The 16,652-nt window shown below is 40.7% G+C and overlaps 1 protein-coding gene across 2 annotated transcripts in view; it reads left to right on the top strand.

Moving 5' to 3' along the window:
- Nucleotides 1-16,370, top strand: part of TMEM144 (transmembrane protein 144) — a 40,852-nt gene extending 24,482 nt beyond the window's left edge. Inside the window, exons 9-12 of one of the 2 annotated variants that reach the window (XR_002824935.1) lie at nucleotides 88-185; nucleotides 7,823-7,876; nucleotides 13,560-13,867; nucleotides 14,589-16,370. Coding sequence is in view for 1 of the 2 variants with exons in the window: in XM_004382039.2 (XP_004382096.1) it covers nucleotides 88-185; nucleotides 7,823-7,876; nucleotides 13,560-13,643 (236 nt within the window). In the remaining variant the exon portion in view is untranslated. Of the gene's footprint in view, nucleotides 1-87; nucleotides 186-7,822; nucleotides 7,877-13,559 lie in introns of both variants that reach the window. The other variant, XM_004382039.2, reaches the window with a different exon arrangement.
- Nucleotides 16,371-16,652: the final 282 nt, after the last annotated feature.

Here is a 16,652-nt window from a genome sequence, read left to right on the forward strand (position 1 = left end):
GAACGCTAATATTCCCAGTGTATCTACAGTGTGACTTTGTCAGGAGAGACGTGGTTTGTAAGCGTGTTATGTCTGACTGTGTTTCAGGATTCCTGTCAGGAACACTTTGGGCAATAGCCACTTGTTGCTGGTTCATCGCTAATCACTCTCTAAGTGCTGTGGTCAGTTTTCCGATAATTACTGCCGTAAGTAGCCAAATGGTGTTTTCCCATTTTTTTGTTTTTCAATGTAAATCTAATTTTTCTGAAGCATTCTTGAATCACTAAAGACTGTCATTGATTTTGATTATTTAGGAGTACAGTTATTATTAATAGAGTCAAGTAGATAAACTGACAATCTGTAATCCTCATACCTTTGATTGCTAAGGACCGTTTCTCACCTCAGATTAGTAGGTTTGTTCATCTGTAATCTTTAATGTCCTGGCACTTTTTTTGTTTTCTTATTTTACCTGGAGTCATTTTGGATACATTATAATTTCTATCTATAAGACTATTAATCCTTATTTGCATAACAGTTTATAAATATAAAATTGTGTTGTGTGTACCATCACACTGGAATCTCAGAGCAGCCTTGGGAGATAGAAAGTACTTCAGACTTCCCTCGAAATGGTACTTCGATATTTTTAAGGTATTGTCTCTGGAAAATGCTATTTATCATGACATGGGAAGTACAATTTGCTTCTTCTGACTTTTTTAGGTGCCAATTATGTGACACATAGGCAAAAGAAAACTAAAAAATATATATCCTTTGACAAAGGCATTCTCCCCATTATGAAGATGAGAAAACTGAGGCACTCGTCAGCTAAGAGGATTATCTAAGGTCACATAGCTAGTGGACATCTCAAGACTTCTGAGTTCAAAAGTTTCCAGGACAGGTGCTACTCTCTTTCATCAGTATGAAATGCAAGTTAGAGTTTGTTCTAAGTTCATCGCGGGACTACGACTGACGTATATACACCCAGGAATTGCTTTAATGCTTGGGCTCTTACGTCTCCTCTAGATGTGTTCAGTTGCTGACCAGTGGTTCACCCGTGTCCTCTGCTGCCTAAATCATTACCACAAACAAAAGTGGCCTAAAAAAATTGAGTGGCACAGCTGTGCAAAGCTAGAAAACTGATTTTTTTTTAAACATTCTCTAGTCTAAAACACATTGGATAAAAGTCAAAAATCTTTAATGTTTAATATAAATTCTGGGTTTCAAAACAATAAATTTTTGACATTTGTACTATGTTCATAAAATAGTTTTCAAATGCAATTAAATTCAAATAAAGTTTTTTTTGTTTTTTTTTTAATTTAAACAGCCCACATTTTGACTTTCTTAATATCTGCTGAGGGAAAATATTTTCAAAATAAAGGAAGTTATAAGAAATTTCTTTAAGTCCAAGGTCCTTGTAGTCAGAATGGCAAAGGACTCAAATTGTTTCCAAGAAGGGATTTGTTCCTCATCATTTTAAGGATATTCAATGTTAGAACTGACCATAAAACATAGGTAAATATACTGGAGAATGGTATAAAATTCACCAGTTAAATACTCGAAAATAAATCTGTAGAGAACAGTGTATAGTATGATATGCTCCTGAGTAAAAAAACAAACCCGTTGCCATCAAGTTGATTCTGACTCATAGCGACCCTATAGGCCAGAGCAGAACTGTCCCCTAGGGTTTCCAAGGAGCAACTGGTGTATTCAAACTGCCGACCTTTTGGTTAGCAGCCAAACACTTAAAATCACTGTGCCACTGGGGCCACAAACATATGACAGCGTTAAAACCCACTACAAAGGGAGGAATAGTATTTATTAAAGTAGATCAAGTTATTGTTGTTGACAGGTGTCCTTGAGTCGATTTTGACTCATAGTGACCTCATGTGACAGAGCAGAACTGCCCCATAGGGTTTTCTAGGCTGTAATCTTTCTGGGTTCAGTTCACCAGGTCTTTCTCCTGCAGAGCCTCTAGGTGGTTCCAAACCACCAACCTTTCGGTTAGCAGCCGAGTGCTTAACTGTTGCACCAAATTTAAACTTTATTATGTGGTGGTAATTTTTTCTTCTTTTAATCGTTATATTCTTGAACAAGTGTGGGTCCTCCAGAAAGGGCTTGAGGAAATTTAATATAAAATACACATATAGAATTAGGCTACATAACACAAATAGAAATCCAAATGCAGATAGAAAGTCAAAGCCATGACAAGCATGAGAAAGGAAGCAACCAGCACAAAAAGAGAACAGTTACTGTGAGTAAACATGAAATTTTGCCTGATGCTTCCAAAAGGGTAATATGATGGCACAGCTAATTCTTATTAACTAGTAACACATTATTTCCTCAGAAAAGACCAATTCTTTTCCAGCCCTAAATTGTCAACAGAATTTATTATGTGAGGTCATTGAACAGGGGATATTAAACAACAAATGATATTCTTCACAAATGTTAATAGTACATAGAGAAACAGTTGTCCTATGACTGTTTCTTATCTTGGGTTTTGATAAAGACTTACAACAAAGTCTGAAGCAGAGAGCCTGTATCACTTTGACCTATGCTTGCATTACTTTTGGCAAAGCATCATTACCTGTAGCCATTTTACTCCTTCCAATAACCCTTAGACCAGGTCTAAACTAGAAAACTATCCAACAAAACTCTTCAAAGTCCAATGATACTTTTTAGTATTGTCTTCCAATAACAGATTAAAAAGAAAAAATATCCTGAGAGATTTGCATGATGGCATTACCATTATGTCCTCTATTTCATTGTTTGCTCCCATTCCTTCGTAAATCAGGGTGGGGGTGCCGAAAAGACTCAGCTGCTTCTCGTTTGATTTTGATTTTGAGGCAGAGGACCTTATGTTGTTGGTAAAAGGCAGCTCCTTTGACCTATTTCTCTGAGTCTTTTGGTGTTGAATTTTCCAGAGGCTGATAAACAGGGAGCTAATGTATTTTTACTGCTTTGCTTGCATGCCAGGAATGAAGTCAGACTTTGTTAGCCCGGTCATTTAGACAGTTGGAATAGTGGAAGGGGAAGAAACATTTTGGAATTATTTATCTGAAACTCTTCCATAGTTCATGCAGGGCTTGAGAAGCAATCATAAAAATGCTGATACAACACACCTTCTCTGCAAAGGCCCAGATCAATCCGATTTCCATTTTCTTTTCCTTCTCAGCTAAAAAAAAAATGAACACTGAGCTGAATAGCTTATCATTTTCGAATTGTAGAATCATCTTTTTCTTCATCTCATTTTTTCCCATTTCCTTTGTCCTATATTATTTTATTCTTGTGTTGGTCTCCTGCCCTCTAACCCCTGTTATTATTGTTTTCCCTTACATGGTTTTTCTGTCTTCCCAAAATAACATACTTGGTTTTAATTAGTTTGTAATGTAAGACGTAGTTGATTACTCCACAGCGGTATCTATCAAAAATAAATAAATAAAATGGATGTGCTACTTCCATACGCACACATTAATTCAAAGAAACCAAGCCCGTTCCCACTGAATGGATTTCCACTCCTAGTGACCCCACAGGACAGAGAAGAACTTTCCCATAGGGTTTCCAGGGAGTGGCTGGTGGATTCAAACTGTCAACATTTTGGTTAGCAGCCATAGCTCTTATTAATCACTGAGCCATGAGGGCTCCAACACATTAATTAGCAGGCCCAAAAGAACATACTAAAATTTCTTCAGTTGTGAGATTATCTCATACCAAATAAAGCTAAAAGTTTGTTCATATAGTTTTTCTTATTAATCCCTTTTCAATTATCCTAAGAAACTAGTTCAATAGAAAAAATAAGCTATTTGATCGCTGTAAAAATGGTGTGGGGGCAGTGTCTGACCTCCTCCGACTTCACAAGGGGGAAGGAGATTCAAAATCAACATCCCAAGGCTGATTCCTATGAGGCGAAGGTCGGATGTGCCTCCTCTCTCTACCATCTTTACCAATTCTGACACCAACCATCCCTCCCACGGCACTCTCTACTTCTCTGCAGGGTTCAATAGTTCATAGCAGTGGCCACAAAGAACTCACAGACAATACTCACAATTATGGGGTTTATTAGGGAAGTACCATTTACAATTCAGGCTCAGGAACACTCAGGATACAATGCTTTCATCAGGACAGTCTCTTCCCAGCCATGCTCGCAGGCATGCCTCCCCCTGGCCCTTGAACTCAGCCCAAAAGCACTCAGCTGTCTCTCTCCATGGGCCAGGAAACCCACCAAGCCGTCTCCTGCTGCCAGGTCTCTGCTGCGAGGTCTCTGCCTCAGCTTCTCGCTGCCTTCAGTGTTACAGCTCTCTCTCTCTGTCTCCGGGTTCCAGGAGCTTCTCAGCACAGGGATCCCGAGTCCAAAGGATGTCCTGGCTCCTTGCTGTTCTTCCTTGGTGGGCTGTTCTTTCGCTCCTGCCTCTAGAGTGGCTTACCTGAAGCCCAGCAGGATGGCAAAACTGACCAATCCTCTTGGTGGGCCATAATTATCTTATTTTCAGTCTTACCCAATCACTTGGGTGGGAGTTACAAGAGCATGGCTAGAAAGACCACACAAAAGTGATCCATCGTACCGCAGACCACCCCCTGGCTTTTCTGGCCATGGTTCTTTCATACTTGGAGGATAACTTCCCCCTCCCAATCATTTCACCAGTCCAAAACAGTCATTAACAATTAACCCTTCAACAGGGCAAAAGAGTCCTAACCGTGAGGTTACTCAGGCACCAGCTATTCAGGCCTGCTGCGGGTTTCCATCTGATCTTGTCAGGTTCTCCAAAAGTCATCTCAGCTTCACCTTTTCTGGCCGCTGATAACATTTAACTGAGAGGATATTATTCCCTTCCTCTGAGCCTCACAAGGGATCAGCAGTATCCCAAAAAAACCCAAACACATTGCCATCAAGTCGATTCTGACTCTTAGTGACCCTACAGGACAGAGTGGAGCTGCCCCATAGAGTTTCCAAGGAGCACCTGGTGGATTCGAACTGCCAACCTTTTGGTTAGCAAATGTAGTTGTTAACCACAACGCCACGAGGTTCAGCATCGAAAAACCTTTAAGGGACTTTAGATTCGGCCACTGTACTCCAGTCCAGCAGTGCCTCCCCCTTAGTCCACACTTTCACACTTATAGCTTCTACAGTTACAGTTTTTACCATCACAATTAACCCTGTTAACAATCGACACTCACAACTGAATCATATAATCCTGTCAGCGTCTCCCCCCACCCTCTCTTCCCCAGACACATCAGGAAAAGAGGAATCTATTCAGTGGGGTCCTCCCTTGTCCCCCTCATTTTGAATGTAAGCATACCCATGAAAGCATGTAAGCCAGCTATTTCATGACCTTATGTGCCAGCCCCCCACCCCTCGCATTTTAGATAGCCATGCCTTTATCTGCCCCCTGTTTTAGATAGCCAGTGTTTAAATTGCCCATCCCTATCAAACCAGCACTGAGGACACGAGCATGTTCCTTGGTCTGGAAGAATCTTCTCTTCACTTTGGGACTTTAAGCGCTTGCATCCATAAGCAGAGTCCAGACCAGAGCAAGCCATCAAATTACCACAATCTACAGCAGCTCACGGTGTCAAATATCTTCCTCTTCATTCTATCAGGTTCTGGTCAGCTCATCCCTAGCCATCAAAGCTAGGTCACAATGGGTAGCAGCCTCAGGCTCGAGAGTTCACACACACCTCCAGGCACTTCAGACAGCCCCTTCACACTCTCAACCTCAGCCCCTTTGGGCTAGGTCAGTGGTTTCCACCCATAAATTTAGGAGTCCACACGCAACTCCTTATACTTCTGACCAGTCAGCCCTTCCTCTCTCTCTCATCCCTAGCCCAGGTGGACTAGGTCAGCAGGTGCCAATGGAACATGTCCAAACTCAGCCTCTTCATTGCTGCACTTCCCCACTTTCGCTCACTAAGTGGACCCAGCTGATCACCACGAGTGAGCAGGCCAAGCTGTCTACTCGCTGGCTCCCTTGAACTTCCAGTCCTGGAAGAGGGTTCCTTCTGATGGGCACTGACTTTTCCTGCCTCGATTCATCCAACAGCAAACCATTTGCTCAAAATTCAAAGAGCAAAACACTTTCTTCTTTTTTTTTTTTTTTTTTTTGCTGCAGGTCCTTCCTTCAAATGCAAATCTTCTGTTCTCTCAGCAGTTCCAGGTGATTCTGCATGTTTTTTCAAATGCAAAATGTGGGTGCGCCTCAGGTGTTCCACCTAAACCCCCACTCTGTATACACAGGACTACAGGCTTGGAACAAAAAGCCTGTGTTTCTCCTGGGCAAACTCTAGCTTCTCTTTTCGCATATCCAATCCAGTGTGGGCTGAAGGCAGAGTTGCGTGCTCTCTGTAATTTATAATACCCAGTATTCGTTTCTATCATACATTCAGGTCTGCTTTACAACACCTGGTAGGAGAAACATTCAGTATCCATAATACATTCAGATAAACACATAATCCTTTTTTAAAACATTCCAGTTTCATTTTCTCTTCTCCACACCTGAACTATCTTCCCATTCATATGCATATTTATGGCCTTGGGCCTCTGGCCGGGTGGAACCAGTGGACTTTGGGCCCCTGTAAATCATCTCACTCATCTGGCCTGGTTTTTGCCCGAGGCCACTTCAGCTGGGGCTTTTCAGCTGTTACAGGTAACAACCACCAAAGTAAAGGTCTAAGAATCAAAAGTTTCACTTCCCAAGCCCCTTTGTTCTTTCTCTTACAAAGTTCCATGCTTCCATGAATCTGGAGTCATTGCAAAGAATCCTGCTTCTCACACCAACTGTAAAAATGGCACGGAGGCGGAGTCTGACCTCCTCTGACTTCACAAGGGGAGAAGAATCAAGATCAACAGCCCAAGGCTGATTTCTATGAGGCGAAGGTCAGACATGCCTCCTCTCTTTGCCGTCTTTACCAATTCTGACAGCAACCGCCCCTCCCACGGCACTCTCTACTTCTCTGCTGGGTTCGATAAGTCATTACAATGGCCACACAGAACTCACAGTCAATACTCACGATTATGGGGTTTATTAGGGAAGTACCACTTACAATTCAGGCTCAGAAACACTCAGGATACAGTTCTTCCATCAGGACAGCCTCTTCCCAGCCATGCTCACAAGCATGCCTCTCCCTGGTCCTGGCCCTTGGCCCCAAAGCACTCTGCTGTCTCTCTCTGTGGCAGGAAGCCCACCACGCAGTCTCCTGCTCCTAGGTCTCTGCTGCCAGGTCTCTGCCTCCGCTTCTCCCCTGCCTTCAGTGTTACAACTCTCTCTCTCTCTCTGTCCCCAGTTTCCAGGAGCTTCTCACCACAGCGATTCCAAGTCCATATGATGTGCTGGCTCCCGGCTGTTCTTCCTCGGTGGTGGTGGGATCTTCTCTCCCTCCTGCCTGTGGAGTACTCACCCCAAGCCTAGCGGGATGGCAAAACTGACCAATCCCCTTGGTGGGCCACAAGTAGTTTATTTCCACAGTCCCCCCCGAATCACTTGGGTGGGAGTTACAAGACCATGTCTAGAAAGGCCACACAAAGTGATCCATCACACCACAATCATTACAATATTGTTTATATAAATACATTAAGGAAAAGCATGTTCTGGCACAAAATATTATAGCACCATCAAAATAATAAAAGTGGAGACTGTGAAGGAAAATGAAGGCTTCATTTCTCTTATTTAATGTTATTTCATGTGATATTTAATGTTAAGGTTGAGATTATGAGTAGTTTTCCTTGAAAGTATTGTTATATTGCTTTTCCAATAGCCAGTTACTTGATAAGTTAGCTCTTCAATTTACTATATTTACATACAGTACATTCATAGAAAAATATACAACTTAATTAAAGTTTTTATTTTTATTTAAGGGTCCAGGATTGATAGCTGCAATGTGGGGTGTCTTCATGTTTAAGGAAATACAGGTACGTACAAGAAAGGGCAAATTTAGAAAACAGAGTAAATCCAAGCAGATGGGTATTTAATATTATGTTTGCATTATTTCTGACTACTGCATGTGACTCCTAAGCCAGGCACAGATAACACACGAATGGATTTGATAGGTCAAATGTTCAAAATGTTGTCTCTAATTAGGAAAGAAAATACTAGAGCTACGCTAATTATTGGAGTTCATGGCTGGCACAAATGGTAACTGTAACATTGTCCGTTCAAACTCCAGAGGTGCCTTAGAAGAAAAGCCTGGCAATCTGCTTCTGAAAGATCACAGCCTTGAAAACCCTATGGAGCAGTTCTACCCTGCACACATGGGGTGGCCACGAGTCGGAACCGACTCGACAGCAACGCGTTTTGTTTTTTTGGTTTATGAGAATTATTATGAAACATCATGTTTTTCCCTACCTTTGCCCCCAGTTAAAAAAAAAATGCTTTAGTTGACTTTAATTTTCATTCAGTAATTTTAGTTAAATAATACAATAAATATGATAGGAGGAAATATGTTTAGTGCAAAATATGAGAGAGAAGCCAGGCAAAAGATTCTTTTATCACAAGGGTTAAAATATCCCTGAGGCAAAGGGGGTTTGGGAATAGGTTTTTCTGATGATCTTCATGTCTCCGAAGGCCCCCATATCAAACCAACAACTTTGTAAGAAAACATCATGGCAACAGGTGACAACTAAAACATCCCAACACTCCCCCCCACCAAGACCCCATTTCTGTGAGTGTGAATGATGGTAATTTACAATTGCATTCATCACGAAGTGTGTGTGGGCGTGTGTGTATTTTCATTAAAAATTGTTTTAGAACATTTTCCATATTTCTTAATTGGTGAAAAAGTCTCCAGTTGAGGCGTAGATGAGAATTGTATTTTGTAACAGTGTTTTATCCATCTCACGGCAACAGTATGACCAACTGATGGATGAGTGGCACACTATTATAACTAGGTCAGCTTTATCCGTTCACGACCAGTGTGAAGCCTATATAATCCAAAGGAAGCTCTTTCTGGAACTGTGAGAGTGGATTCTAAAGCATGACAGCACAAATTGCCCCATATTTCTCAAACGTGTATGATTTAAGTTAGCTAGAACAATTTCCTTATAAAATATTTTTAAACATTAGAATTGACTATCTGCTCTTTTCTATTTTAAAACGTGACTCTGATACAATTACAAGTATTGAAAGAAAGAGAGGGCCAAGATGAAAGCAAAGAATAAGTCATTGACCTTCCTAGAGTTAAAAAAAAAACAAAAAACACCTCAGGAGTCTGTCAGCACAGATGCCTAGTTGCCTCTTGACCGCTGATTTAAAGGAAACCTTTAAATACTTTGCATGCCAACAAGTTTAACAGAGAGTCATACACTAAGCACTAAACCCAAAATCCTATCAGAATTTTGTAAAATATTTTTTAGAAGCAAACAAAACCCTCTAACACTAAGCTCCGAAGAAGAAAACAGCAGCAAAACCTTTACCTTTATGACTTGTAGGTCCTGTCCGTTAAGTCTCTTGAAGCAGCCCTTGAAGGCACATATTTAAAAGCGCACAGCCTGCGGCAGCCAGGATTTAGGCGGAGATCCAGGCAGCTTCTGTACGAAAGAATGTACTGATTTTGTTTAAACTGTCCTATAGGACAGTTAGGTGCTTTGCACTTTTGGTGTTCTTGATATCTGATATCTGTTGCTTTTTGGGAATTTTTTTTTTTTAGAATTTTACATGTAGTTACTTTAAGCTGGATATTAATTATATATTTTTACCAGTGCACTTTAGTCAATTTTTTGCAGTAATACCAACATAGGGAGTTAGTACCACAAATATTTATAGGTTAGTAGCTACTTCCAAATGAAGAATGAGATGATCTGTCATCTTAGTAGCTGCTTCAAAAATCCAAGTTAAAAACTTTTTGCTTTGACAAGAATGTTATCGTGATCTTTCCAAAACTTAACATTCACCTTTTTTTGTTTTTTTTTTTTTATTGTACTTCAGGTGAAGGCTTACAGAACAAATAGTTTCTCGTGAAACAGTAGTACACATATTGTTTTATGACATGGTTAACAACCCCACAACATGTCAACCCTCTCCCTTCTCGACATTTTTTTTTTTTTTTTTTGGTGAAAATATACATAGCCAAAGATACACCATTTCAAAACGTTCTACATGCACAGTTCAGTGACATTGACTATGCTCTTCCAATTGTGCTGCTATTCTCACTTTAGATGAAGGCTTACAGAACAAAACAGTTTCTCATTTAACAGTTAGTACACATGTTGCCCTATGACAATGGTTAACAACCTCACTACACATCAACACTATCCTTACTCAACCTTGGGTTCCCTATCACCAGCTTCCTTGTCGCCTTCTGCCTTCTGGCCCTTGTCCCTGGACCGCAGTACCTCATTAGTCCCATTTGGTTTTATGGGGCTGTCCACTCCCCAGCTGAACGGTGAACCTCGGAAATGACTTCACCACTGAGCTAAAAGGGTGTCTGGGGGCCATACTCTCGGGGTTTCTCCAGTCTCCTTTAGGCCAGTAAATCTGGTCTTTTTTTTGTGAGTTAGAATTTTGTTCTACATCCTTCTCCTTTTTTTGTTTTTTTAACTTCATTGTGCTTTAGGTGAAAGTGTACAGCTCAAGTTAATTTCTTGTCCAAAAGCTTATACACACATTGTTTAGTGACATTGGTTGCAGTCCCCAAATCGTGACAGAGCTCTCTCCTTTTCCACCCTGGGTCCCTGTGTCCATTCACCCTGTTCCTGTCCCTTCCTGCCTTCTCGTCTTGCTTTAGGACAGGAGTTGTGCATTTGGTCTTGTGTGTTTGACTGAACTAAGAAGCACGCTCCTCACGTGTGTTGTTGTGTGTTTTACAGGCCTGTCTAATCTTTGTCTGAAAAGTGGGCTGTGGGAGGGGTTTCAGTTCTGAGTCAGCAGGGTGGCCAGGTGCCATAGTCTTAGGGATTCCACCGGTCTCTGTCAGACCAATAAGTCTGGTCTGTTTTTTATGAATTTGAATTTTGTTCTGCATTTTTCTCCTGCTCTGCCTGGGACTCTCTGTTATGATCCCTGTCAGAGCGGTAGGTGGTGGTAGCCAGGCACCATCTAGTTACTCTGGGCTCAGGTTGGTGGAGGCTCTGGTACATGTGATCCTTTAGACCTTTGAGCTAATATTTTCTTTGCGTCTTTGATTTTCTTCATTCTCCTTTGCTGCGGACAGGATGGGACCAAAAGATGTATCTTAGATGGCCACTGGCAAACTTTGAAGACCCCAGATGCTACTCACCAAAGTAGGATGTAGAACATTTTCTTTATGAACTATGTTATGCCAGTTGACCTAGATGAACCCCAAGACTATAAGGAAAACTGTTGCTCTTGCCAAATATAATCAGTCTTTTTTCTCTAAAGTAATCTAGAACTTAGCTAAAAGACTAACAGTTCTGGCAGATTCTTATCCTTAAAGTGGAAAAAATATTTGACTCCCTGAGAACATTATTCTTCTGTCTACATAGCCAATAAAATAGAAAACTTAGCAAAGTATTCACATGATTAGGTCATAAAGTGCTGATAATTGGAGCCCTATATATTGGTTTTTTTTAATTATTTAAATAATTGCATCAATTGTTTACTTCACAATATACATTTGGAAAACAGCTGACTATATTCATTGTTTAAGCACGTATTTGTTGAGTGCCTATTCTGCACCACTACTAGTATATAGGTAAAGGTTACTGTCTTAAAAACTAAGAAATAGACGTTCAGAAACTTAGAGCCTTACTGCAGAATTCAAGTACGAGAGAGAAAGAGAGAGAAATGAAGAAAGCTGCTCTGAGCTGTGTGGTGCTGCCTTTCACGTGTAGAACTTGTGATTAGAGTGACTTCTGGTAGTTCTAAGGCTCACAGTGAATCAGATAAACAAATTTAATTGGCCCCAGCATAACTTACAGAGACTTATCTCTGGTTATCAAACAGGCAGATTAACACACTTAGCTGAAAGTTTGGTGGTTCGAACCCACCAGCTGCTCAGCGGGAGAAAGACGTGGCAATCTGCTTCACTAAAGATTTACAGGCTTGGAAATCCTATGGGGCAGTTCTGCTCTGTCCTACAGGGTCTCTGTGAGTCAGAATCCACTCAATGGCAGCGGATAATATTTTTGGAAACAGATCTCCAGGTCCCCAGGCTTGCTCCATCAGAGTAGCTAGCTGAAATTTGAACTGCCAACCTTTTGATTAGCAACTGAGTGCTTAACCATTGCACCACCAGGACCCCTTGCCTTAAAATAATGGGTAAAAAGAACAAACAAACCAAACCTGTGGCTGTGGAGATAATTTCGACTCATAGTGACCCTATAGACCCTATAGGACAGAGTAGAACGGCCCCATAGAGTTTCCAAGGAGCAGCTGGTGGATTCGAACTGCCAACCTTCTGGTTAGCAGCTGAGCTCTTAACCACTGCGTCACCAGGACTCCAGAGTAATGGGTAGAAGGGTCTATATTTAAAAAGAGATCAGACAAAGTCGCGACCAAAACAGGGACCCTGATACCATTCCATATGACAACTGATCAAAGGAGCTAGAATACTGACCGGAAAAAGAGATACCTCTGGGGATAGAAGACAGTGATTTTTCAATGTTCGAGGGCTCATCTTGTGGATGAGCTATTAGAATTGGTCCATCTGTATTCCCACAGGTAGAACTTTAAGGGAAGAAAATATTTCTGCTTAAAACAGGAAGATATTTCTTTGTTAATTTAAAAATGGGCTGGTCTACGTTGGAAAGCGGTCCTCAGGGTTTTCCATTTTTGAGACCAGGACCTCCATGCGTAGCTGGGCAAGTCATTCTCCATACCTCTCTCTGTTCTTCTTCACCCTTTAAATCGGCCTCATCGCTCCATCGGCACATCACCATCCATCCCCTGGAGGACTGCAGTTGCCTCCTTTGGTTTCCTTGCGTCCCCTCTGGCTTACTCCAATCAGTTCACATCCAGCAAAAGAGCAGGGACTTTACACTCTGTAAATCTGATCTTTTCATCACACCCAGCCAGTCTTTCCTTTACCATCTTCCCTTAGCTTGGAAAAATAAAACTCATGGCCTGTAAATCGCTGTCTGCTCTGCCCCTCAGCCCTCCAACCCCATCGTGCCCCACTTCACTCTGATTGCCCAGTCACCCTGGCCTTCTTTCAGTCCCTGGGAAGTATCACACTTTCTCTTCCGACAGGGCTTTGCACATAAAATTCCTTCTACCCAGAATGTCTACCTGCTGCCCTGTTTCTCTTGCCTAATTCATTGATACTTAGAAGCTCAACCCCCAGCCCTCAAATCAGCCTGGTTAATATTTCTTTGTAACATGCTCTCAAACAACTGTGCTCCTTTGCTAGTTAGCACCCCTCTCACTTTGTAATATTCTTTAATATGATTACTTGATTAATTCCTGTCTCTTGGAAGGTTAGCTGCAGAAGGACACGTGCCATGCCATTTTTGCTCATCATTTTAACCCCAGCACATGTTGGCACATAGAGGGTGCCCCATGTATTTACTGACTAGGTGAACTGGTAAAGCTTTTGCTGGTTTTCAGGGAAAAAACGCCTGCAGGTGCTTAGCAGTTTTGAGTCTGTGCATTTTGTAGATTTGATTTTTTTTAATTAAAGTTATTCTGTTTCTGATGCAGGGTCTACAAAACTACCTGCTAATGATCCTTGCATTTTGCATCATCTTGGCTGGAGCTTTATGCACTGCTTTTTCTAAAATCTAACCGTCACAAAACCAGCAGATGGCAGCGGTGGGGAAGAGACTGCCTCTGCTCAGGCCTAGAGAGACAATGCTGGGAACAGAAAGTTTATTTTCCTACTGCAAGTGAATCTCAACCACTCTCCAAGTGTGTAAATGATTATTTCTTTCACAATGTGATAACGAAGGAAAACTGAGTTTCAGTCAAGTCTAGAAAGAAAAAATTCTTCTGATGAACTGTATGTGAAGGTAGGAATTTACTGGTGACTAAAATGTCTACATTCTTATAGCATTACATGTCAGGGTGCTCTTTTTACAATACGTAACCAGGATTGCATAATCTAGAAAACTGCATGAGGTCCACATACAAAGAATTTACAGCCAACATTTCCAGCCTATTACCCTCATTAATCAAGAGAGACAGAAAGACCTGAGGGGTAGGGGAAGACTTACCTTGTAATGGAATTAGAATCCAAAGACATCTCGATCCTTGCTAAATAAGAAAATGTCCCACTTGGTAGCTGAATGTTAAAACAGGTATTTCACTATTTTCAGGAAAAATATTTTTCCTTAAATTAGTATTGCCCCAGCTCTACCTCATCCACCCATGTTAGCATGAACTGTTTCTATCTCCAGATAAAATCCATCCCCAAAGAACAAAAATTTTTCATTATTGAGGATATGTGTATAATACATATACATGCATACTTGTGTGTGTGTATATATATATACTCATACATATATACACACATACACATACGTATGCATACATACACTATTCCAAATTTTGGAGAACATTATAGTATGATTGAAGCGAAGTTCTAGCTTAGCAGAGTGAGAAATTTTAAAGGGACTAACACTCCTTTGAATGTATAATTTATTGTTGTGTTTTTTTTCCACTGAAATATACTCTTTCCTAAAAACCCTGTTCTAACTGGTAGTTTACCTGCTTTCTTTCCATGTTAAATAGCTGTGTCTACTAGGCAAAGAAAAACGACAGACACTCTGGTTTTCTTTATGAAAACAGAAATGGAAATACTGGTACAACGTCTATCACGAAGGTTTCCATTTTCTAGTTGCTTCTGGTGGGAACTTCTGGTCAAATATAAGTTTTACACATTCCCACTTCAGAGCGCAGCAGAGACACGGCGGCATTCTGCTGAAGCACGTGGGCTTTGAAGCCAGCCGGCATGAGATCAAGTCCCACCTCAGTCTCATCTTACTTGTGTGACTTTGGACAAGTTCGTGAACTCCCTGTATCAGACTTCTCACCTGTAAAATGGCAATGATGGTAATACCTACATTACATGGTTACTGTAAGGTTCAAATTAGTTAAAATCTGTAAAGTGTATTCAAGAGAGTCTAACAAACATTATATAAAATTGTCAGCTATTATTATTACGTGTTTTTTGAGAGAGCAAACGTGTCTGTACATCGGAGAATACCTTGTTAAGAACTATTGCCTTTATGCATCCCTCCCAATCTAAACAATTATACTTCTTCTTCTGTGAATACATTTAAAAGAATGATACTGGAGTCCTGGTTTAGTTGTTGACTTGCTGATATAAAATATTCGATTGTCACATCTTATAAAAACTCATTTTAATTTCAAATGTCATCATTCTGATAAGATTTGAATAAACTGACGTGATGATACAAAAGCTATTTTTCTCATCAGAACATATTTTTAGAGTTTTTTTATTGGATACTTTTTAATTATTTTTGCATCGATATTGCCAATTTACATGCAAATTTTTAGATGTGAAATAAAGCAGCTGCAGAAGAAAAATTTTAAAAATCTTATCACCACTATATACCTTCTCCTGCCAGACAATGCCCATGTTGTTAGTAAGAGCAGTGTGGAAAAACTAAACTCTTCCTGAATGATTACCAAACAAACCACTTATTTTAGAGGTTAGTCTGAATGGATAATTGTCTTGGGTCACCTGCAGAAGTGGTGGCTATCTCTCTTGAAGTCTGGAGGTTTTATTTTTGTATATTGTCGATCACAGTCAAATTCTTGTGTTTATCTAACTTTTTCTGACCTGGCTTTCTGTGTCAGCACTCTCTGAAATGGCAGCCTTGTACGGCTCAGACAGATCCTGACACCTTGTGCACACAGAGCGCTAAGCCAAGAAGTTATGAGTTGCTGTCTAGTCAGCTTCCAAGTCGAAAGACAGCTACCCAACAGGATGGCATCCAGTTTAGGGGAATTTTCTACTGTAGGAACCCAAAATTCTAATGAGTCTTAAAATATTAATAGAATAGCATTTTCCCTGAACTGCCATTCTCCTTTATTCCTGTTGTACTGATTTATTTTTACTTAGAGTTGCTAACTGCTAGACCTATGTGTATCAATATTGATAGAGCTGAGAAGCAGATTGAGCGAAAAAAGCAAGTTGGTGCACAGCATGATGCCATTTGAGCAAATTTAAAAAACCAAAGTAAAGCCTATTTTCTATAAATGTATACATATGTAAAAGATTTAAAAAGTAGAGACGAAACCCTTAACAGCAGTTATTTCTGGTGAGGGCGAATGGGATCAGAATGGTAATGCTGGGGTCGAGGTGAACTGTATCATTACTGGTAATGTTCCAATTTTAGAGGCAATGAGTTTGTATATGTGTTCTTCAATGTATGTTAGAGAATCAACAGAAGAAAGCACAGAAGCATCTGTATGTCCAAATGTTAACGTGATTGAGTCCGGGTAGAGAGAATATAAGGAGCTCTGGTGGTGCAATGGTTAAGTGCTCGGCTGCTAACCAAAAGGTCGGTGGTTCGAACCCCCCAGCCACTCCGTGGGAGAAGGATGTGGCAGTTGGTTCCGTAAAGATTTACAACCTTGGAAACCCTACGGAGCAGTTCGACCCTGTCCTGTAGTGTTGCTATGAGTCGGAACCCACTCGACGGCAGTGGGTTTGGATTTCGGTTTGGAGAGGATGTGGTAAATGTTATTTTCCTCTTTGGTACTTTAGATACCTTTTAAAATTTCAACACACACACAAGGACAAAGATTTTATCACTGTTTCAGAAA

The sequence above is a fragment of the Trichechus manatus genome, unplaced genomic scaffold (genome assembly GCF_000243295.1).
Source record: "Trichechus manatus latirostris isolate Lorelei unplaced genomic scaffold, TriManLat1.0 scaffold00089, whole genome shotgun sequence".
Lineage (NCBI taxonomy): Eukaryota > Metazoa > Chordata > Mammalia > Sirenia > Trichechidae > Trichechus > Trichechus manatus.